Source organism: Opisthorchis viverrini (genome assembly GCF_000715545.1).
Source record: "Opisthorchis viverrini unplaced genomic scaffold opera_v5_298, whole genome shotgun sequence".
In the NCBI taxonomy this organism is placed as follows: Eukaryota; Metazoa; Platyhelminthes; class Trematoda; order Opisthorchiida; family Opisthorchiidae; genus Opisthorchis; species Opisthorchis viverrini.
Genome location: NW_008751950.1, coordinates 348,383 through 373,343, shown reverse-complemented (window position 1 = coordinate 373,343; position 24,961 = coordinate 348,383). Strand labels below are relative to the sequence as shown.

Genomic DNA, 24,961 nt, shown 5'->3' with positions numbered 1-24,961 from the left:
CGTTTTCGAAAAAAGTTTGGTGATGATCGGTAGATGTATTGCTGGGCAACGTTTCGCTTTTGACACAAAAGCTTCGTCAANTTTGACACAAAAGCTTCGTCAGGCCAAGTGACTAGGTTCCGAAGTTGGTCGAGATTTAAGGCGGAAGGAGAACCAATCAGCTAAATCAAGCTATATCTCTGTTGGGTGTCAGCCGAGGGATTTTAGTGTGTTAGAGTGGTTGAACAAGTGTTGGGTCGGTGGGGAAACCTACATGTTTGGGTACAGCCTAGGGTCTAGTTCTTCTGGTGCGGTTCCTTTGATGGTACCTCTTGAACTTCGTTTGAACCTTCTGTCAGTCTATGTGGGTGAGCTAGTGCTAAGATAGTTGGGTAAGAGGGATTCTGTGACCTTTGGTCGGGTTGGGATTTCCACCCTCATCCCCCGGTTTTTTCTAATGATCCTAAGTGGATTGACAACCACACCGTCACGTGTCAACTCGGATAATATAAGACCGCTTTCCAAACGCTCGCTAGCTCCACACCCTCGATTCTATTCACGCTGTGATGCTTAGTAATTTCCACCGCCTCGGTTATCAGCCGCTGTGGTATGAATCGCAGTCCCCGTCTCAAAACTTCCACACTCTTCAGATCCATTCTGCGTCCCGTGTCTAAGGCGTGTACCGCCATCGCTGAGTATTTGACCAGCGTTTGGTATTCTTCTGCATTCCTTGGTGATTTGTTAATTCTTCTTTTATGCTCATCAATTCTGGTGTGCAATTCCCTGGCAGTTTGTCCTATATAAACCTTAGCACAATCGTTGCAGTTAATTTTGTACACAGTCCCTAGTGCTTTCAGCCGGCAGGGGATCTTTCAACTGCACCAAAACTGAGCGTAGCGTTTTTCCCTTCTAAAAAGTTACTCGAATGTTGGCTAAGTTCAACAATCTTCGAATAACCTCCGATGTTCCTGCTTTATATGGAATGACTGCTGTACCAATCCATTCCTCGACCAACCTCGGAACCTAGTCACTTGGCCTGACGAAGCTTTTATGTCAAAAAAGAAACGTTACCCAGCAATAAATCTACCGATTGTCACCAAACTTTTTTGAAAATCTTTTGGATTGTTTCAACCCCTTTATAGGTCTGAGTAGTCTGAGTATGGTGGACGTCTGTTTTCCCAATTCTCCCGCTGTACGAATTCGATTGTTCTGCTAAAAGCTGGTAGGAATTGACTAATAGTATGCCCTAACTGAAGCCTACATGCGGTACAGTCTTCTGCATGCGAGATTTAACCTCCATGCAACTTTTTCCTATGGCTTCCTCCATTTGTTTGCTTTCTTTCTCCAACCTCTCGTGGATGTTGCTGGTGGAAGTCATTCATCTTAATTCGCACGCGCCCTACCCCTTTCTTCGTCAGTGGGCCTAAAAAAGTTCCTACAGCAGCACATTTTGATTTTCTGATGGTTATCACGACGAACTGGCTGACCAGACAGCTTGACCGCAAAAAACGACCGAGTAGACGAGAGACAGAAGTGGCATGGAAGAGTGGCATAAGTTGGTTTCCGTCATTCAGAACGTCGCAACCGTCGAAAATGCGAGAGAAGTAACCATTACCCGATTATCAAGATTTGGGCAATTGGTAGGTCAGATGAATCGCCCGATGTCTGGCACCGGTTGGTTGACGGAAGTTAACCGGTACAGATCTCGCATTCCTTGTTGTTTTGTTTTTTTAGACAATAAGGAACACATTAAGTCTTATCTAACAGTACTATTAGACGTATTGGATCTATAGTTGACGCCGCTACACCTTGGCAACAAAATTACAATATATAACGGTGCGAGAGTTACGGTGTTTACATAATCTACCTTAACCCTACCCGTTCTCTCCTGACGCTATCACTCAGCTAAGTTCACAGCAAAGTAGATGGGCAATGAGTTCTATTTTCATGCTTATCGGACCTTAGCATGGTTGGCGGGTTGCGAGTCCAAGAACTTTGACTTTTAAGGTGAGCCAAAACAGGAGTATGTAGACGATTTTCTGTCAAAAAGGTCAAATTCCTGAAACTAATCCCAGAATGCAAGAAACCTGCTGAAATCCTCAAACCCCACTAGCAGGGAAGCTGTCAGACACCCAAGCCAGAAAGGCCAGCTGCCGATTGGATGCTGAAGCAGTCAATCAATTCAGCAACGCCTGAAAATGATGAATGTTCAGGCAACTCATAGATGCATGGCCGGCGATGATTAGGGTTCACCCAACGCCAATCGGACAGCCTAGATCAAGGTCAAAATGCGATTTGAATATCAGGACAAGGGGAAAACTGTCTTAAACACAGTGAAATGTATCTTAAAATGAGAATTCCGAAGGAGTGATAATATACTACTAGTCAGTAGCTTGTCTGTCGTGAGTGTTTGCTCCAAGCCTTTCAATCAAAATTAAGCGAATCTTAGATTTTCAACTCCCAAATAGTTATCGAAAAGCCACTCAATGTTAACTACTTTTAGGTTTTGGGCGGTCTAAAATATGTCTCAGAAAACTTCTGAACGGTCTAAAAGCACCGGTGATTGATGTCATTTTGGGGAGACCAAATTTGTTGGAACTAATTCGACGTTTATGGAGTAGTTGATGTCACCACAACTTAACGAACGTCCTTTGTATGCCAAGACTTTACGTCATCCTGATAGATGGACCTCCACAGCATACTAGTTGATCTTCAGAACGTGGACAGGAGCGGTGAAGTCCATTCGAAGGTCGGATTACAAATAACAGGATTAGTGCAAATTCTTTGAGCGGTAGAGGGAAGGCGGTTCCGCGGGACCAATTTAGGTGACAGGCCTCTTCACAAAGTGGTTTCCTATTGGTTAAGTAGAGGGATCATCCGAACAAACTGCACGGTTCGTAGTCTACAAAAAATGGACTTAATCACTTAGACAGACCATTATCTATCACAACAAGTATTTAGACTGATTTGGGCTGAAGCTGAACGCATGGAAACAGTCCGCATCCGGAGTTGTGATGGCATTCTACGGTACGTTCTACCTTGTATCTAATTTGTCCACAGGCTATGCGTGGAAAGGCTATGGCATGGGACTACTGAAAAACAGTGGCTTGCAAATGTGACTCTTTTGGTTCGGATTGCTTCCGACTTACTCCGGCAAGAACCAACTACTCACTCACTACCACACTGAACTGGTGTTAGCTATCAAGAGACGTGAAGAACATTCAGACCAATGTCTGGTTCGCGATTATGTTTAACCCAGCCAGTAGCGCAAAGATATCCCGGGTCCACTTGAACCGATGTTCATGAAGACTTGCTTTGGTTCATAGACTTGGCCACGTTGAACGGAGGATCTGAGATATCTTTAGGCCTTTGACCACCGTTACCTCAGAACTACGGCTGGTATCGACTGAAGCCAGCGAATTCGCTGAAGCAGACGTTACTTCACCAAACCGAAATCAAAATAAGTAAGTTGGCTAATTCGGAGAGACAATAGCGTAGGTGTGGACGGAATTTGATATGGCGGAGCAATTGAGGGCTGTTACGGGAAATTTGGGTGCTGTTCGCCTTCCACTTGACTTCAACTAGCCACATTTGAAGGTTACCTCGCCACCAGCATACATCACCGATACGATCGTCGAACAACGGTTAAGATTCAAGCTGCCTATTCGAGCAATAGATAAACCAGGAAAGTCTATAGGCTCCCAGTTTGCTACCTCAGTCACAGCATTTGGTCGGGTCCATGGAGATACTGAGCAGGCAGACAGAGTCCCGTGACAAGCAAATATTTAACTGCTACTGTTACGACAAAACGCACCGAATCCTGCTGCTTTTGTGACTGATTAAACCCTTCTGATACCTTGATTGCCTCTATTTTGTACCAAGGAAATGGCGGTATGAAGGACGGTAAGAAAGGGAAAAGATTAGTACTTCTCCGCCTTTATAAGCAAAGTCTACTGAACTTCGGGAAACCGAGTGCTCTGTCTCGAATAGCATATACGACAAATTCAGACACGTAGTTACCAGAATACTTCAAACGATCTTCGTGTCACTTGCATGTGAGCCTAAAAATTGGATTTATTACCGGACCACAGGTTATGGCAAAAACCCAGCATGTTGCTTCAGTTAGTAGAATAGCGAAACAGCATCAGATCTACCGATTTTTGATTGAATCACCATTGAATTGGCTCATCTAAAAAGGTGATGGTTCCCTGTGTAATTGAGCTACAAGTTTGTGACATTCGATTTGACATTTCGTGTGCTTTACAACTGACAAACCACAAACCAGCAGTATGCAGTTCCGAAATGTTGAATCACTCTCAAACAGGCTGGAAAATAAAACAGACGAAACCGAGTGGTTCTGTAATTGGACGTTTGCTCACGTGGATGAGTAATCAGACCAAACCATCCAATAACATGTTGACAACCGCCTCAGCCAGACGGCTCCGATTGGTGAGTCTTGATCCAAGTGGACCACCATAACACTCAAGTGAAGTAGTTATTTCTCTCATTAAGGAAACTACTCACAAGGTTGCTGAAAACTCTTCGACAGCCCACGACCGGTTTCGCCCTTCTTGGGGCTCATCAGGTAGTCGCAGTCCCCGAGTTTCCGTCAACCTTATGATCTACTTGAACTCAAATTGGACTGTTTCCGAGAAATACACTCATTTGCAAATCGATTTGGTTTTCACCGGACACTCAATTGAATATCTCGTTTATGATGTCCTCCAGCCGAATATCGTACCAACTGAATCATGAGGTGGCCTGTGTGCAGCACATTCAGCTGAAGGACATCATAAACGAGAGATTCAATTGAGTCTCCCGTGAAAACCAGTTATATCTCCGTTTTAAATTAACTTTCAGGTACAGGGAACGCATGACATCAAGTTACAGTTGGGAGATTGCGATGATGTGTGGAGTGCTCTGGAAAGCCCACTGAAACTGCAGAATCCAAAAAGTCTCCGGGCACACGTAATTAACATCCAAGTACGCCTAAAAAACAAAACACCGTTTCAGCTGACAGTTCATTTTGCAAGCGAGGATAGTCTATGCTGAAAGGAGTAATGGAAAGTGCGACTCTCATAAATATGGCATCATTAGTTCGCTGATGGTAAATGTGAATGAATTCCGCAGCCCACAGAAAAGATGCAACAATTTTAATCTTTCAATCATACAGTTCAAGTCACGTGATATGACGTTATTTAATGAAGCGAAGGAATGTCAAACTATCGATTAGCTTCAGTCGGATTCTCCTCAAAAAAAACTGGGGCTTCATTAGATATCAGGACTAAGCAAGCACCTTTCTTCGCTTGATGTGTCACGTGCCTGATTTCGTTACAGAATTACGATCCGGCCCTAGATAAGCTGGAGTTTTGAGTTGACTATCACGCTCCACAATAACGCACTGATGATGTCACCTCGATTGGTGATGAAACGTTTGCAATCAAATTGCCCAGCTCAGCGAACAAGCCAACGACCACCATCCACGATACCTGAGCTACCAACATTTTCCTCTATAGATCACTGAGGGTGTGTTTGGATTACCGCGACAACAAGTTGTTTGATGGAAGGATTCTCAATTCACCGGTCCGAAATGTATGCATTCACAAACTAATTTATTTTTAACTAGAGACTCAGAAAAAAATTAACTGAATATCTCGAATATCATATAAACTGAAAAATTCTAAATTCACCAAGCCGAAATGTATGCATTTGCAAACTAATTTATTTTTAACGACAGATTCAGAAAAGAATTAATTGAATATCTCGAATATCATATAAACTGAAACTTGAGGTGGGTGTTATGAGGCTCATTCAGTTGGAGAAAAGCGTAAACCAGAGCGTTAGCTGGAATTCAGCTGAGCCTCCTATCAAAAAATCGAATTCGTGTGCAAATCACAGTATTTGTCAGAATCTGTCTGCCCAATTTGGGTTCACCTGGAACACAAATTTGGCAGAAATTTGCTGAGGCGTGGTACTCCACACAAAAATCAATCAATAAACACATCGAAATTGACCCAATCTATCAGCCGTTAGGAGCAAAAGAACCACACAGTCACGGGGCTCTGAGCCAAGAGACCTAACGACAACCAACCGACTAATTGGATCAAAGGAAGATAGTCACTGAAAAACAGAAGGCCGCTGAATCAACCAATCAAGGGAACAAACTCACACCACAAAGCAAGAAGAAAACTGCCGAATCACAAGAAAACAACCACACACATTTGTTTAACTGAACGCATTCAACGAATCAAACAGACACAAGTGAGTAGGATGAGACAGGAGATTGAGATCACGTCAGATTCACAGGAGGCCAATCAAACTACGCGAAGAGCCGTTTTAGAACTACCAGCTACTGTTTAGGTGCTATATAGTCACAGGCAGAAGTGGAGAAATTCACTCACTCAACCCTGCACTGACGATGTCACCTCGACTGGTGATGAAACGTTTGCAATCCAACTGTCAAGCTCAGCGAATAGACCAACAACCAAGCAGCGCACTCGAGCTACCTACATTCCACAACATTGCCGCTTTGTCCACCTGATGAGCTCCAAGAAAGGCGGTCGAAACCGGCAATGGGCAGCCAGATACAAGTCGCGTGTCACTTATCCAAATATCACCATCAGTGAAAGTCAAAACAGGAGTTTGCAAGGTTATTTTTTACCGTATGCGTTCACGACCTGTGTTCAATCACAAGTAAATGATATTGTGGTGTAGTATCAACAGTGCTCCCTTATCCTTATGCATCAGAACAGCAAGTTATCATTTTCTGCTTGAATCCAAGTAAACTAACTCTAAAAAGTCCTGACCGCTAGCCATCACTTGTGAGTCACTGGATTCGTCATCCTGAACCCACTTACGTGTACTATAACTCAAGGTCACCCAAACTAGTAACCTGGCTTATTTGCCTCACCATCAACTGGATTTTAAAAACTCCAGGCATTTTTGCTTTATACTCGCAGGATAAAAGTTTCACCTGTCCTTTCAAGCCCATCTTCTCTACCGTTGGGTTCTATTAATCAATAGCTTTTTGAAGAAACCGTACTACGTTATTGTTAGCAAGCGAAACGTTGGAACATATCAAGTCCGCAGGAATTTATTGGGTTTATGGTCAGTGCGCACTTTGACGCTTGTACTAACTGAACTCGGAACGTCCTCTCCATCCTGGACTTCATCCAGTGCCTATAAGTGGCTCAAGTCGAAATTCTTCTTGCTTTCAAGGACTACCTCGAACTGATATATAACCTGATTCCTTTTCTGCATGATGCGCCCTCATCGTCGTTTGTCACATCAGCGTCTGACGTATATTTCGAGAATTTACCTCCAAGTGTTGACTTATCAGGTGAGATTTTTTTCTGTCAGTAAATCCAGTTTATGCTGAAAAGCCGAGAAATATTGTGCAGCACTTCAATTCTTGGTGGGGAACGTCAGTAGCACACGTTCAACGGAAATCAGAGAGTTTGGAGCCCGTGGACGGATACTTAACCGTCTGGTCACGAGCGGATGAAAAGTAGTGTGATTAGCTCTGATTTGGACAGGGTATAACGCCGCTTTTCCTCCAATCACGTATTGACTTTTTACTCAAGTGACTACTCCACAGATTTGAGTTTCCTCCCCGCATCCACTTATAAACTGATCGTAATGCGAGGAGATTTTGTAGTTTTCGGCTGAGATCTCGTCCTTGAATTAATCTGCTTAGATTCGGCTGCGCTAACTAATCACAAAAAGGTATTTTGTCACCTCAATTCACTGTAGACCACTCATCCTGCCTCGTGCCATAATCGGCCTTCACTGTGACATTTCCATGTGACCTTTACTAACGAGAGACATTTAAACGTTCGAATTCGTGTGTAGTGTAGTTAAAATTCGGACAAATCAGTCTGACCAGTCGAATCCCGTCTATTCGATTTGCTTCTGTTCTGGGGCTAATTTTGAGGGTTGCATGGAAGCCCCTATCGAGTAAATCAAATTGGCGAGGTAGTGGTTGATCGGATGGCAGTTGATCTGTTCGCCGAGCTTGGCAATTGGCTTGTAAACGTTTCATCCCCAGTCGAGGAGACACCGTCAGTGCGCAGTCGACTGGGGACGGAACGTTTGCAATCCAATTGCCAAGCTCGGCGAACAGATCAACTGCCATCCGATAAACCACCAGTAAACACACCCGAGCTATCCATATTTCGACAAACTGACAAATTGGCGAGGTTTTGCCGCGTTTCATGTACAGTTAGTTAACTTGTCAACATCCCGAGCATCAGGATGGAAAACGGGAGCTCCTGTGTATAACTTGGTTGAGAGAATCGACCTTTCCGAATTATAAGCAACACGCGTTAAATTTCCAAGACTGACTGGTAAATCCTTGATCGTGATGCAAGAAGTAAAACTGGACCAGTATTAGAAGAAAACACCATTTCAAAATGCATGTAATCGGTTCAGTTTTCTAAACATAGAAGTCATTCTTAGACCAATTTATTGGAAATTTAATCATGACAATCCGAACAATGCCAGGGAGAGGGCCAAGTCTAGTTACCTTGGAGAACATCCTAATGAGGGGACTCAGGAAATGCATTCCACACGGTGTGAGTGGGGAGTGTTTCCGTCAGGGATATGTGATCCTCAAAAATCAACTGTAGTGAGGAAGGATGGAATTCATTTTTGACGAGAGTCAGTAGCAGTTGTCAGTAATACTGGCTCTAGGATTCACAGGCCATAAACCGACAGTTTATGTGGTGCACGGGACAGCACTACGGTGCAACGTTAGCTTCAGCTATACTAGCCTGGGTGATGATTGCTGCTGTACGTGGTGACACGGGGGGGGGAGGGTTTGAGATGCCTTCAGGTGCTGGTGTTAGACAGTGTCAGGGAATTGGTAACAAGATGTGCCATGAAAACCGGTAGCCCGAAAAGTTGTCGCAAATCACCCCTTGCGAAAGCTGATATGGTTATACATTTGAATTTTAACCTGTATATCAAATATGGGACTGAAGAGAGGTTATACAGCATGAACTAAACGTACTGTTTACGCTTGAATTAAACCGGCTGCTCGGGTTTAATCGAGGCCTTAGCATACTTATTCTTCTCTCTTTCCCTCCTTGTAGACCACAGGCTACTCACACGCGTCCTCAGTAGTATGAATCGTTACACACCTTCCCATTTAAAGATACCGTTCGTGCCTTCGATGTTTCGTCTTCCTCAGCAGTTGGACATCTCTTTGAATGTATCATGCCACTTCGAATCTGAGATTCTGGGAATGACTAAAAAGCACTTCAGAGTGCCGAAGACTAGCACGAGAGCATCTTGGGATTGGAAATGGAAAATTAACAAAATACCCTCCTGAAATCATTGACAAAGTATTGTCTTTAAATCTAGATGAGGGTGATAAACATAGATTATCTCTGAGATCAACCAATGGGTTTGTTCAGACCCATTCGTGTGTTGTAGCACAACTCTATGATGTAATTGGTAGAAAGGATCACAACGCTTGCAATGAGAATGACAGATTCAGATATATATGTGCATCTGATCGGGACAGAGGAGAAGAAGTCCATCATATGCCCTTCAGACCCATTGATATGAGTGTGGTAACGAAAAGGATTTGGTTCAACCACCTCCATGAATCTCTTTCGTTCCACCTACAAGCAACTCGACCAGTACACTGCAGTCAGTGCCGCCATGTCTTTGTAGTTCAAGCGGCGATCAAGAGGGCTGTCCTTTCGTCGGATGCATTTTTGTAGACGATAAACTTGCACCAATAGGGACCAACCTGTGATTTCTGGTTGCTGGATAATCTCCCGTCAACCATGTTCTAGCATCATCTATAATATTGGAGATTTTCGACCGTGAATCACTTGGGCAGGCTAAATCCAACCAACTCGGAAAGCATGCTTCTTGCCGTTCCGGAAACCCGACGTGAAATGCGGGCCGAGGATGAATCAGTCTGTAAACAAAAGAACTTAGCCCGTATTGGTAAGAATTAGGACAAATGCTCACATACAAAGCATTGGATTCCGATGAGTAGTCATCGATGTTCAAAGATGCAGAACCATGAGCATTCTCATAGTTGTTAATCAGTGGTCGCGAGGATTTGGTTTTTTTCGGGTGGAAGCTTGCAGTTTCGACTATACCACCTGCAGAACTCTCGACCATTAAATATCCTGTATTCCGCGTCGCCATGTATCATATGGCTGCCAAGCAAAAAATCGCCCCAACCACACATTGTACAACACTAAATACGCCCTACCGATGGAAGTAAGAAGGCCTCCGCTGCGGAGTTATTCACTGGAAAACACCAACTGAACAGTTATAGACTATTGGACAGGGAAGCACAACTCTCATATGCATCTTGCTCATAAAAACTGAGTATCTGTCTTCTCGAACGACTCTTCCTGGACTTTCCTGGATGCTCATTAACCACCACTCGGATATAAACGAATGCTACCAAGCAACTCCACATATTCCTTAATAAATCTCATTTTTCAATGGACTCGAAGCGGATATATGAGAAAACCGCGTGCTACTTGCATGCTCCATCAGTAGTATTCACCGTTACACCGGTAACCTTCTGATTCCTTCTGATTCCCGAATACGTTTGGCTCATAAATGGGTCACACACTGTTGGCAAACCTAAGGACACCTTTGGAGTGTTCTTCTAACTGATAGGCCAAAGTTTTGGCCGTAATTTTTTATGAATTCATACAGATCGTCATACTGGCATTGTGAATGCTGTTCACCCATAGTAGTTTTGTGGCCACTCACTCAAAGTGGCGTCACTCAAAGTTCCGTATCGGGATCCTCAACACCTATAAAACTGAGGTGCAATATCCTCTCATTTCTTTTTTCGTGAAGATTACCGCAGAGGCGTAAAAAATTTACCTCTATTATTTGGCTACTTGAATCACCTGAGTAGTATATTTCTGATTCTGTAGGCCCTACAGGTAATCAAAGACACTTTTTTCATGTTATGGGCGATGTGATTTCAAATGCACTTCACAGATTTCAGACACACTTTTGAGGTGAACTGATTAAGCTTAGCCTTAGTTCTGAACGTTCAACGTAGTCAATGAATAAATGATTAGAGCAATCAGATTTCTGAGCTTCAGTCAAGCGTGTCAGGATGTCCGAGGAATCTCTGAAAATTACTCCCTCCCACAAGATTACATCAGATACATACTGGAGGTGGAAAATTGAAAAAGAACTCGAAATTATAGTTAAAACGGGATGCTGTTGAGGCCGTCCGGTCAAAATTCCTGTACCACCTTTCTTCACAAACTTTGAACACCAAAATATGGAAAAAATACTGTGGTCTACGCGGTATCTTGGGGCCAGATTTAACAGGCGCAAAACTGCTCGGGAGCCGGAACGATCACAATCGAACTTCGGCGAAATTTCAGTCAGACCTATCCAGCCACGAGTGCGTTAGAAAGAAACGTTTGCATCGACATTGGGGCAACCAAATGGGACGATTACAGGAACATCGTGAAACGTTATGAACTGAGGCACATTCAAAACCAAAGGATTCAAAAGGCACATATTCCGGTGAGTGAGATAAAACAAATCTATTCAAAGTGCTAACGAGTATTTCAAATTTGAAGGTACTTTTCGTATGAGGTGCACTACACAATAGCCGGCACAACATTAGTGTGAACCCACTAAGGATTCATTCTAAAACTGGAAAGCAACACGCAGAAGCTGAGTTAAGATATTACGTTGTGTGTAGGTAGTATCATGACTGAACTTAAGTAGCTCCATCAAAGTATTACCAGGAGCCACTAATGACAAAGCGGGAAAAAACTAGGGTAAATGACACTTTTGAGATGACACTTATGACTTGGTTAGTGTGCAATAAACGGGTGACCGAGTGTCCTTCATTGTTCAATCCTTCACGTCTGTGATGCTTTGTTCTGGATACAGCACTCACGATGCGACTGGCACCGAATATGGGACTGGTACCACGGATCTGGTATGACGAAAACCGTTGGTACCCAAAATCCATGCGGATCTAAACTCAGATTATTGGCCAAAATCGTTGGTATCCAAAGTCCATGCGGATCTAAACTCAGCTTATTGGCACTGGTTAGGCTACTTCAATTCTACTCACTTGAGCGATAAAAATTCTAGACGGTCGACTAAACGTTTCGTCCTTTATTGGGCTCACCAGGTAGATGGAGCTTCCATATTCCCATGAAGTTTACCTTGTTCTTGAACATTTGTACATGTGTTGCGACAGACACTCATTTTTTGACGGGCGACCCAACTGATAGGGGTGACGAGAGATCCAACTTCATTTTATTTGAGTTTCCTTTAAACGTAAACTTTCACATGTGACCGCAGCTTGATTAGAATTTGTGGTATGGACTCACTTGAGGAGCTACTACAAGCAAGTAACAGGCGGTCGGCTGTCCAGGATCTTCATCGACCTTGTGAGGACTAATGCAACATATGTCGGCATCTTGTATATTGTTCCAAATTAAGCGTAAGGTGGCTTCGAAAAGAGATTTGGATGAATTCCAGCTGAGTCTTTCGTCGGCAACAAGGTGACACAAAGCTGACTATTAAGAACGGAAACCATATTCATCAACTAGATCCAAGAATTCTTCAAGGTCTTCCACATAGCGGACCACATGTGGATGATGGCTAAGACTGATGAACTATCAGGACGTTAACTGGTCGATGATCAAGTGTCTCTTGATCTGCTCGCCGAGCTACTTTGCAAACTCTTCGTCATCAATCATGTGAACTTCAAAACTATGTACCCGAGCTACTAGTGTAACGGTGAATACTACTGATGAGGCATGCGAGTAGTGTCTTCTCGCAAATCCACTTCGCGTCTCTTGAAAAGGGAGATCTATTACGGAGTTAGTGGAATCGCTTTGTAGCATTTGCGTGCATGTGAGTAACAGTCAGTGAATATCCAGAAAAGTTCAGGAAGACGCGTTCAAGGAGAAGATGGATATTCAGTTCTTTAAACAAGAAGCAGATGAGAGTTTTTCTCCCCTGTCCAATAGTCTGCAACTGTTCAGTTGGTGCTTCTCTAATAAACAACTGCGCAGCAAAGGCCCTCTTCCTTTCACTAGTATTTCCGTATGAGCCTCAATTTCTGCATATATCCTCGGGCACTCTGATATAGGCCATCCAGTTCAATTGTTTGAATTATTTCCACGAGCCACTAAGAAGTAGACAAATTGCAGTGTGTTCACTTGGAAGACACGCACGCTGCATCCGCGATACGGTTTGCCGATAAACGCAACCCGTCTCCAATAATGTTGAATGTATCAAGGACCAATCATCACTATCGCTATCTGATCTCTTTCGAATCTCTTAACTTTCAGGTTAATCGAAACTTGATGATAGTGTGAGCAGGTTAGTTAGGTTTCAATTCAGTTTTCGACTTGTAGGTGAAGCCAGTCTATATACTAAAATGCCAACAACCTCATTGTAACAGTTCCATCCTTATCGAGGATCATCAGTAGTGGGCATCCAACGAAAATCGAATACGGGGTTTTGAACCAGTGGTTGAACACTTAACCGTTCGGCCAGAGGCGCTATTGGGCCACACATCCTTCAATCACACACGCAAAATCACATGATTCTGGCTCCTCAAGTGACAAATTCTCAGATAGAAGTTTTACTCATCTCGTTAGGTTATTCTTCCTGTGAGCCACCTATAAATTAATCGTAATGTGAGGAGATTTTGTAGTTTTCAGTGTACACCGGGCCGCCCGCTTTGAGCAACAATTAGTTTTTCACGTGACATTTCACATAACCTTTACTACTGAGTTATATTTAAACATCTAGAGTGCAGTTTAAGTTCAGGCAAATAGGTCTGAACAGTCAAATCTCTAGGTCGGGCACTTTCGACCCTCCGATATGTTTCCCTCCTGCGTGATGCTGAAGGCTTGGGCAACCTGGCAGTATCCCAGCCCCCGTGCAACCTTTGGGTGGCATGTCTGTTAGGCACCGAAAGGGTGCTACGATTGTGAGGGCTATATGAAAACCCATACTGAGTCACTTAAACTGGAGTGACTGAACTGACTGGACTGACTGACTGGAGTTGCTGAACTACTAAGGCAGAATAAACAGGGTGGTAACTTGGTAGTTGCACTTTTTGTACTGTGTGGCGGCTACCCGCTTGCCTTAAATCTCGACCAACCTCGGAACCTAGTCACTTGGTCTGACGAAGCTTTTGTGTCAAAGGCGAAACGTTGCCCAGCGATAAATCTACCGATTGTCGCCAAACTTTTTCGAAAACCCTCTTGTCTACTTACCCCTGGAACTAATTTCGTTAGTACATTCACATTCACGAGCATCACCTACCATTTAATCAGCAGCTACTTCTCTCTTTCGCTAAGGGAGGAGTATTTGTAGAGGTCAGTCCTCAGATCACGCGTCACAAACACTCAAACCACGTGACAATTCCTGTCCCACTTGCAACCTTAGCTGACAACATGTACAGTAAAACTTCTCGCCCATTTTTGTTCACTCGGCTACTACTTGCGTCACGCGCCAGGATTATGAACTCCATTCATCACATCAGGTCAAGGTGTATTCATGTTTTCGTGCAAGCGTCAAATACGAAGGGACACCCCCCTCTTCACACTGCACTCGGCCCAATCCACACACTAGCGCTCGCGCCCGCAGGGAGCAGGAAGTCAACCACTCTCCACAAGTTCACGGACAATTATGGAACACTTGTAGCAGCCATACTGCGGAGAAACCACGTTCCCGCCGTCCGGACTTTCACCAGGGAACTCTCACGGATGACAAGTTCCTCTTTTGCATTGTATTTATTTTCATACGTGTGGCATCTAACCATTGTCAACTATACTAAAAACCTTTATTAGTGCATATACCTTCTGATTTGTGTTATGGCCATCATCAGCAGTGCACTAATACCTCCGTACTAAAACTTTACAATATTATTTGCGTCTTTTCGCAATGATACGAGGATCGTAACTTGGCCTATTTTGTTCCCGAATTCACACAAAAACTGAACATATAAGCCTGAACTTCTGATATGGCATGCTACATAAGAAATCAACAAAAGTTTGATGAGCTATTCATTTGCACTGAGGAGCATCTGAAAGTCATTTTTCTCACCCAAAAATGTGTCGCCTCGTACTGAATGGTTCTTAACTGAAACTCTTCTGTTGTTCGTAGCAGTTGGTAAAAAAGAATTCAGGTGCGATTCTGTTACCCTCGTTTGGGAAAAGCGGAGAATTATAATTCCGGAAACGGATTAGACGAACTTTGCAGATGATGAACTCGTGCTGCTGATCCTGGAATATCCTATGCAGTGCAATCTGTTCTGAGTCGTCTACAACGGAAGAATGAATATCATAAACGTCGAAGGATTTGCGGGTATGCATTCTGTCAGAAAGAAACCTCTGTTGATAGCAAGGGGAACGGACAGGAAACAACTAATCTATTTGCGATGCCTATGCTGAGCAATATTTGGTCTTTTATGGTTGACCCAGTATAGTTGAGCTCAGTAAAAATTAAAAAACGGTAAATAACCGGTCATCATGCTATTATTTGGAGAAAGTCACCTGAAGAGAATGTACCTACCACTGGGATATAGTGTTTACCTTAGTCGCAACATGGTTGCCGCCCCAAACGTAGTCTGACCTCATCGGGTTGAGGCGTAAGACCAAGTAAAAATCAGCCGCGGCTCAGGACAGGTGAGCACTGCGTTCAATACGCGTTTTCAGAAAAGGCCAAATTGTTGGTTTGCGTTCCCAAGACCGCGTTTTTTCCTGACCTCGAGGGAGTTTTCAACTCCATGGACGGATTCACTCTTCAACATGCATTTCGCAAGAAGACAGACAGACATTCTGCATTCATCCGGTAAGGATATAATTTCCAATGAGCTCTCCGATAGAATACTTAATCAACCAGTAGTGGAATTCGTATTGCACCTTTCATCCAATTGGTCAGGATCACTGGAGCAGCAGAGATCGTTTGCCAGCGTGAGGTGCCCTCCTATAAATTAAATGTTTCTTTCACCTCGAATCAAATGTTCACCGAAGACGGTGCATGAAGTAACACCATAACTTGGAGACCGCTTCTGTTTGGTTGAACCCTGAGAGGATTTCACTCACATCTATTTGCACTTCATTTGAAACTCTGTATGAAAAAAAATTGCAAGCATAGCCAACGACCGGCTTCAGACGATCCCCAGGGAACTTTTAGCTAGATGCGGTCCACAACAGAGGCTGTGACACCCTCAGTGGTGGCGTCTCACTTCAGCACAGTGTTCAGATTTGTTCAAATTAAAGTCGTCTGCATGCGGTTCTTTGTTACTTGTTGTGTCGTCCGGAGGTAACCCGTCAACTCGCGTAAGGAAGAAGCCAAAGTCGAGCACAGGAACAGGTCTTTTTTGCCGCGAAGTAAGGCGGTTTATATACATCAGAAAAAATGGCATGAATTGGCTGAGACTTTCTCTTCAACCGAATAACCAATAGGAACCAACAGTTATGCACGATCGAGCAGAAAAATAACGAAATGCAACGACCAATAGGAGTCACACGTGAGAGCGGAACGAGGATAAATCAATAGGGACTCAGCACGATGCAATCTGGTGGCTGAAAGTTGGTGACGACAAATATAAGCAGAATGTGAGAATTGACCAGAAAGGATCAGTCCGTAGTTAAGACGAAATTTTAGACAATTAACAGTTCCGTTCTGGTAACATTACTGATTCCTTTCGGGGACGCAGAGATTTAGTTTGCCGCGTTTCAAACTTATCCCTTTCTTCAAGAAATACGAATCGATCTGGTTTTCCCGAGAGTCTCAAATGAATCTCTCGTTTATGATATTATACAACTGAATGTGCTGCACACAGGCCGCCTCATGATTCAGTTGGAACGATATTCGAGATATCGCAGTATATTTTCGTAAAACAAGCTACTCACAAGGTTGCTGAGAACTCTTCGACAGTCCACAACCGGTTTCGCCCTTCTTGGGGCTCATCAGGTAGGCGCAGTCCCCGGGGTTTCCGCCAACCTTATGTTCTACTTGAAACCAAATTGCACGAAATTAAGTACACTCGTTGCAAATCAATTTGGTTTTCACGAGAGATTCGACTGAATTTCTCGTTTATTCCGGTCGTGGGCCGCCAAAGAGTTTTCAGCAACCTTGCGAGTAGTTTCTTTCATGAAAAGCTTACCATCCTTGCTAGGAATCATTTGCAATGCGCATCTCAAGAAACACCACAGATTTAGTCAATCTACTGGTCATATGCTCGTGGTCAAACGAATAAATGTTCAGTTTGCCAGCTGAAATGTCACAAGTACGAAGCTTCCTGGAGCACCATAGATGATACCAATGTGAAACAACTGTACAGTGTTTCCCCGCTTGTCCACATAAACTAGCTTCGCTTACATGATGAAGTCTTCATGAGGAATTCTCCGACTTACAGCAAGCGATAAGCGGCCGCGCAGGGACCCTTCATCTGAGAATTCGGCACCCAAAAAGACGGCCAAAACAACACCAAGTGAGACGGAATCCGTATCGTAAACGAGAGATTCAGTTGAGTCTCTTGTGGAAACCAGACTGATTTGCAAGTGAGCGTATTTCTTGAAAGCCATCCCTTTCTTATTATTTTGTACAGTACAATAAGGTAGACTGAATAGTATACGGGTGTTTGTCTAAAAATTAAATATAACACTATTCATGGACCATCGAGTACAAAGAATCTGTTGCCCAGATGCGCTTAAAACGGAATTAACGAGAATAGCCAGCGTCTTATTAATAAAGTCCTATCAAGACTATCTTATTTCTAAACACTTTTCCAAAAAGCAGAAGTTGCATTACCACTCAAGAAGGACTTATTTCTGCATTTGCCTTTCATAGGAAATACTTATACTGAATTAGTAACGCGCATCTTCCAAGAACTTCGATCCAATCATTCTACGCTGCAAGCCCGAACATGAACCCACCAGTTCTCGTCTGCTGTGTGTGAAATTCGTGTCAGGGTACCACTGAACAGTTAATCTTTAACGGTTTGTCTACTATCGCATTTATGAGTGCCCTGCAGTCTATGTTAGTCGTAGGACGAGACACGTGCCTACGTGAATCAAGGTGGATTAGTCTACTTTTGCCAGAACAGGAATCTTTGAAGCCAGCTAAGATACTGCAAACCAGTAGACAAAAAGGCTGCCTTAAAAAACCCATTGAATTATCCGAAGATAGTGAGACAGTTGACGTTCTTCACAGCCTGTCTAACTCGATTCTGAGTTACACAATCACACGAGTATCCACAGTTCCTTCGGATACTGGCCCACCCTAAACTACATGTTCTTTCTTAACCAACCACCGCCCTGATTTTGTAATATCCAACCAGCTAATGATACGGTCATAATTGCGGTGCCAGTACTCGTCCGCCGAGATGAATCGAAATCATATTCGTTTATAGAGGAAAGTGTCGGTAGCTCAGGTAGCGTGGATGGTCGTTGGCTTAGTCGCTGAGCTGCGCAGTTTGATTGCAAACGTTTCATCATCAGTCGAGGTGACATCATCAGTACGTTGCGCTACGCATCGCTGCGCACAGCTACGCATCACTACGCACCGCTACGCACCACTACGCTCCCCAATAACGCATTGATGATGTCACCTCGATTGATGATGAAACGTTTGCAATCAAATCCCCCAGCTCAGCGAACAGGGGAATTGCCTAGCAATTTGTTCAGTTGAGGCACGCCGCTATGCTTCCCCCAAAAAAGACTATATGATCATAAGTAGTACTCACAGGAAGGCATATTTACGGGAACATCACGTGACCATCTACCTCATCCTTAGCGAGCCACACCTCGAACTGTCATTAAAACTGGCTAGCGGTGGTATCAACAGGTGTGCATACCGGTCCCATCGCTTCTACCATTTTTTTGTCTAGACTGTCATAATTTATGGTAATAGAAATGAACAAATTCAGACAAGAATACACAACTAAGATTGAGTCTTGAGATTTTCAGGAAACAATGATCCGATTTTGTTTGCTTCCGGTAGGAGTTATCGGGTAAAAGTGGAACTTTGAGGACATACGCCCAGGCTCGTTTTATCAAATCAGACGACTGTGTAAAATAGGTCCACATCTGAGGATAAATGGCGCCTCTCCACTCGGTAAACCTCTGCGCTCAAAACGCAGTGCCACTGTAACTGTTCACATCCGGTGTGTGACAACTATACTGAAACTACAGAAGACGTAACCGCCCACCCGAAGCGCAGTGAAACGAACCCTATGTGTTGTTTGCGCGACCATTGTCTGGAGGTTCCGCCCAATTATATCAGTATCGATTGAATCTTGGTAGAAACGTAAAACGCATGAACTATATTCACACCAGGAGTTACAACTCCATAGGCGGAAAACAATAGGTGAACAATAGGTGAACAAACGGTAAGGAAAAATTGAGTTACGTTATCAAATGTTGACCGGTAGAACGGTGAAAATGGTTTTGTCCTTTCAGAATCACCGGGAATTTCACTGGAATTCCGGCATTCTTGGTAGTTTTGCATGTCAAAGCACACGCGTTAGACCTCTCTGTTTTAGCGCACACTGAATGCGACAGTTGGACCTCTTTCTCCGGATAAACCACACAAGCTTACTCTGCAAGATTGAGGAGTTTCGTGAGAAACTTCTCAAGGATAAAAGAGAGCCTCTGTTTCAACTATCCTGAGGTGGTTTACTAACCAGCAGTGCAGAGAAGTGGGCACCTGGGATAGCGGACTACTTTTTTGCAGCGGTCTTTCCGTTGAAAATTTTATAACATGAGCACAGTTTATCACTAAACTTTTAGTTTATGCTTGAGAGAATCGTTTTCTTGTCACATTCAATATGTCCTTTAGTTCAATGAAGGACTTGCCATCAATGGAGAGTCTAATGACAGCATGGTGACGTTTATGGGCAGATTCCAGCGCTTGTGTATAAGAAAAGTTTTGGTTAGTCTGCTCATTGAGTTATACTCATTCACACTTCGTGAATGACCTTGATATAACTCCTTCAGCAGCGGAACCACGACAAAGGGGTTCGACCTCCATGCTATGAATTTGCTGAAGGAGTTATCTTCGTAGCTGTTTCCTATCCGGTCACTCACTTGCCTTGAAAAACAGGCAAAGCCGGGAGTTTTTGGGGCATGTTACCTCCGACCTTCCTCTGAATTTTGGTTTGCCTGAGGATGAATATCATCAAAAGCCGGGTCTATGAACTCCGCCACGTTGTCCCGGATTTTACGATTGCCGCAAGTTACAAATGTCATTTAGAGCTGAATGAATTTAACGCATGATTGCGGCTCCTGTCATATTGACAAGGGCGACTGGCAACCTACGAGCTGGTGTGAACTGTTCTTTCTGCGCGAATTCAGTTGGACGTAAGCGCTAGTTACTCGAGCGAACAACGAATAAGCGTACCGTGTCACGTGAGAAAATCTCACGCGTACAGCGCATATCATCGCTATAAGTGAACAATTTTCATCAGCAATGAGACGGTAGATGCCACTCATGGGAGCAGCATACCAGATAAATAGCAGCTTTGGACCACAAATCATACTACAATATAGAGTGGTTTTAGAGGAAGACAATGAGAAAAACTCAACTGTTAAAAATATCTGTTAAAAAGTAAAGGGTTTGTTTTCAAAAGTAAAATCGTTGGGCATTGTAAAGCTGTCGGTACGAAAAGGAAAACACCCGACAGGTCGAATAGATCTTCTTCGTCTCCGTTTGCGGCAAACGTCTCACGAGGGGACGGAGTGCTCCCGGTTCTGCTCTGTCCGTTTCAAAGAAACCCATATCGACCAAGTGTAAGACCTCAGCGAGCCGCTCACTGGCAATCTACACGGTGAAAGCCGTCATCAACCCTGCAAGGGTGCGTCACTTCCGACCATCAAGTAGTTCATTCCCGCTAACTACAAGGTGATGTGGGGATACGTTGCCGCGAAGGTAGTTCCTCCTTTCACTATGCCTCACTCAGCTTACTAACCACGCACTGATGATGTAACCTTGACTAGTGATGAAACGTTTGTAACCAAACTGCACAGCTCAGCGAACAAATCAATGAACGTCTACGCTACCTGAGCTACCAACGCTATTTTCAGTAGCTTAGAGTCATCATGGCAAAATAACGTGAACTGTTGAGCGAATGGCCGTGCATCGCAAATAGGGGCTTAGAGTAATAGTCTTAAAAAGCAATCGGTTGCTTCGAGTTCTCCCTCGCATTCGCGATTACGGAAAATTTAGCCCAGTCACACGGACTCCATTAGTTATGAGAAGGGACAGTGTCCCTGGGCTTTAATTAAGCCACTCCATGAGAGCTAACCTTCTAGTCAAGTTTGATCACCTACACCAGAACCCTCCCAACTTGTGTACGGCCAGCAGAAACAGCTGTGGGACTATAGAACACACGGTTCCACCATCACCTTCATGGGAAGATAGAGCACGCAGATAGACAGACTTTTATATGCACATCATATTTCGTGATCCAACTTTTCACGAAGGATTTAAATCTCACGGCCAAAACTCCAATCATTGGTCAACCTGAACCCACAAGTGACCACTGTGTTAGCGACACCCAATAGCAGAACGGGCAAGGAAGGCATCGCTAGCCAACGTCGTATTGTGCAAATGCGTACCTCGCTGCAATGCCGTCCAAACCTAATGGAGACCAGACGCGTTCATATATTTCCTAGTATGGTAAACTTCTGTTTTACAGACAGTCTAAACTGCTGGTGACGCTGGTTTTTCCAGAACAAGAAGTTACATTGCAACTCCAAAGATAACGGTTTTCCTAGGCTATCTGTATAATCTGTAACCATCCTAATCGCGTGTGTTAGATATTTCTCCCCAAAGATGAAGAATAGCTGCGGCGTGCCGTTCTCTCTCGATCGTGCTGCAATCCACTGAACTAGCCGGTTCTCAAACATTTTTCTCGCTAACCTGTTAGCTCACTACGCTGGATCCCGTGGTCCAATCAATTTAGGCGTGCAATTTATGTGAACAAGACAAAGAAAACACTTCTAAATGAACACGGTATCTCGCATCTTGAGGCAGAAGTGACCCAATCATCGCAGAGAGCTTTAGACACCATGCCGGTAATAGTTAAGTAGATTTCTGAAAGACACTTCCAACGACATCACCGAGTCAAACGAGCGAAATATTCGCGAACCACCAAGAGTAGGGAGCGAATACAGATTTCGAAGACTTATGAGAAGACCAATCCGCAAAAGGAGCTCCACAGCTGGACAAGGTTAACTCAAAAGTGAACAGATATCGGATTGGGAACGAAATTCAAGGTGGAACAATCGCCAAGTATCATTTTCGCATTAAAATCTAGCAGACGTGCGTAACCATTTCCATTTTTCATCTGTGGCCTTCGAAGTACTGGAAAATCCTGTTAAAGTGCATTGACCAGGCAACCGCGGGTTGCACCAAGGAATCATACAAATTGGCAATACATCTTCAATTCCAACATTTCACGGGTTTCGAAAGAACAGTTATTTTCAGCGTCCATTGAGAGCTGTGTCCCGTTCTAATTCCTAGCTTAAGCAACCTTGGTTCTTTACTGTCTTTAAAGGGTACAGTTACTTTTTTTAGCTTTGTCGAACTACTCCAAGCCTAACCTAGACAAATGTACTTAATCGATCAAAAGGCCGCAATTCTGTCTCTTTCTATAGTTCTTCTATGCGCCTTCTAACATCCACTAAACTCAGCGCGTTTTTCCCGTGTGTTTTGATCATATTCGCACCATCATTATCGTTTTGGTGACTACAAGGCTTCCAAAATCGTCTCATTTGATAGTGCAGCAAAGTACAGTTCCACTGTAACGGTCCTGAATTAATCCCAAGACTAGTAACTTTGTATTTCGGAAAGTTGACCTTGCTCTTCTCATAGGCAGTCTGATGACTGGTTATCATGGCGAAAATGTGGGTGAAATCTTACTGTCCTAATTGTAGGATCGATAAATCACTCGCACAGGGCTGGGACTGCATTGCGTTACTTTTGAGCAAATGAACATTACTCAAGCGAAGGTCACGAATTCGGTCCCTCTCTCATCCATTTTAGGGGTTGAAACACGATTAAATAAACCTTGTAGTTGTGTAGCAGTGAATCCACTGGATGGACAGGTAAACAAGGGTGCATGACCTACAATTCAGATACCTGTTGGTATCAACTGAGGGAAGTGTGTAAAAATTCCATGATATGAGCCATGGGAATTGTGGTCAGCGTGACTAAAGATGTGACATGACTGCGTAACGCAGGTGGTAGCATGCACTAACCGGTAATGTTACAGCTGAACGGTTGTGCACCTACCACTAACCCACCGCCACGCACCACTACGCTCCCCAATAACGCACTGATGATGTCACCTCGATTGGTGATGAAACGTTTGCAGTCGAATTGCCCAGCTCACCGAACAAACCGATGACCATCTACGCTACCTGAGCCACCAACATTTTCCTCTCTAGGTCCTATTCGTCTTCTTTTGAATACTAGCATCGAGCAAGCTCAGCTGGTGGCACTTTTCCGGAATAATACAGCTTAGGTTTTCAGCCAGGTCAGCTCAAGAAAACGTCTGTCAGAAGTGGACTCCATCACAACTTCGTCTTCAACTACTGAAAACGAATCGAACATTGTGGGTGCGTGTAAGTAGTACTCAATCAAGTTGCAAACGTTGTACACCATTACCTTGGAATCGAAGTCCACGGAAAGCAGTGTTTTTGGACATCCGAATCCTCGTTTCAGTTGACGAAACTCAAAAGTCCTCGGACAATGTCCTCCCCCGATTAGTTCTGGCATGCTATCCAGCTCAGTCATGATAATGTCACTTGGAACAGTTGAGGAAAGGTGCAACTTTTCATTCTGTCATCATTTATGTGTGGGTACAAACGTGAAGTCCCAATTGTATTTTTCATCACAATGCAGTTCAGATTGGTTCGCAAGTCAGGTACCTAGAAACAGTCAGAAATGGGTTTCGCAATCTGTGATTTGCTCAAATACCTGGACCAGCCCAGGTAGAAGTATCCAACGTGTGTTTCGCACACGTATGTTCACCAAGTTGTGACTTGCTGAGTCGATGCTCAGACCCACGAAAGCTGCATTCCTCGAGTGATACGCAGTTAAAATCTGTATCGCTGTCACGTTTACAACGAAAGAGGAATTTCCGTGACCACACAAAACAATCAGGGTTCTGTTCCAGGAAATGTAACCTAACAAAGCCATGTTTCGGTCGACCGAGGAAGCTCCATTTTACCACGAATTTTCTCCTGATGACACCATCGGAAAACATTCGATGGTCCTGAACTGTTCCCAAAAGTACTTTGAGTACGGACGACGCATTCACTCCTCTTACTGCAATCTACAGGGTGTCTCATAATAAACGCAAAAAGTAATACTCATGATAAAACTTTAATACCAATTTAATTTATTACTATTTTTTATACAAACATACATGAATTACNGAGGTTTTTTGCAAACAAACTGAAATTACAAAAAATATTGAAATAACCGCCCCTTTCTATATAAAAATTTGTAGGCGGTATGAGACACAACATGTTTAACTTCTTCAACCGTCATTCGTGCACACTCCTCTTCAATTATTGCTCCTAACTCTACTAAATTCCTCGGTTTATTTTCATGATATACGCGAGCCTTGATCACTCTCCAGAACCAATGCAGAGGTGTGAGACTGGGTGACCTTGCGGGCCGAAAGTTCGGAAATCCATGAGTGATGACTCTCTCATCAGGAAATTGCTCTCACTTGGTTTGAGTGGTGGGGTGGGGCGCCATCTTGGTGAAAGACGGTCACTGACTTTTTGTGCTGCTTTAGTAGCGGGATAACATGCGTCTGCAGCATATGGAGGTAACTGTCGCCGGAAACCGTACCATCAAAGAAAAAGGGACGAAGGGGACACTGTGGAGAATCCCATCCACACACAGAAATGAGGGACTGACGATCAGCTGTGCGTAACCGCGTCGGTACGCGTGTGCCTGCTTGCAGTATACG

General features: G+C 43.8%; 1 protein-coding gene across 1 annotated transcript in view; it reads left to right on the top strand.

Annotated features, from left to right (window-relative positions):
- Positions 1–9,854: 9,854 nt before the first annotated feature.
- The window catches only part of T265_09651 (hypothetical protein), a gene marked incomplete at both ends in the record, with an annotated part of 21,909 nt that continues 6,802 nt past the window's right edge, over positions 9,855–24,961 (top strand). Inside the window, one exon of the mRNA XM_009175791.1 lies at positions 9,855–9,939. Coding sequence (XP_009174055.1) covers positions 9,855–9,939 — 85 coding nt within the window. The remainder of the gene's footprint in view (positions 9,940–24,961) is intronic.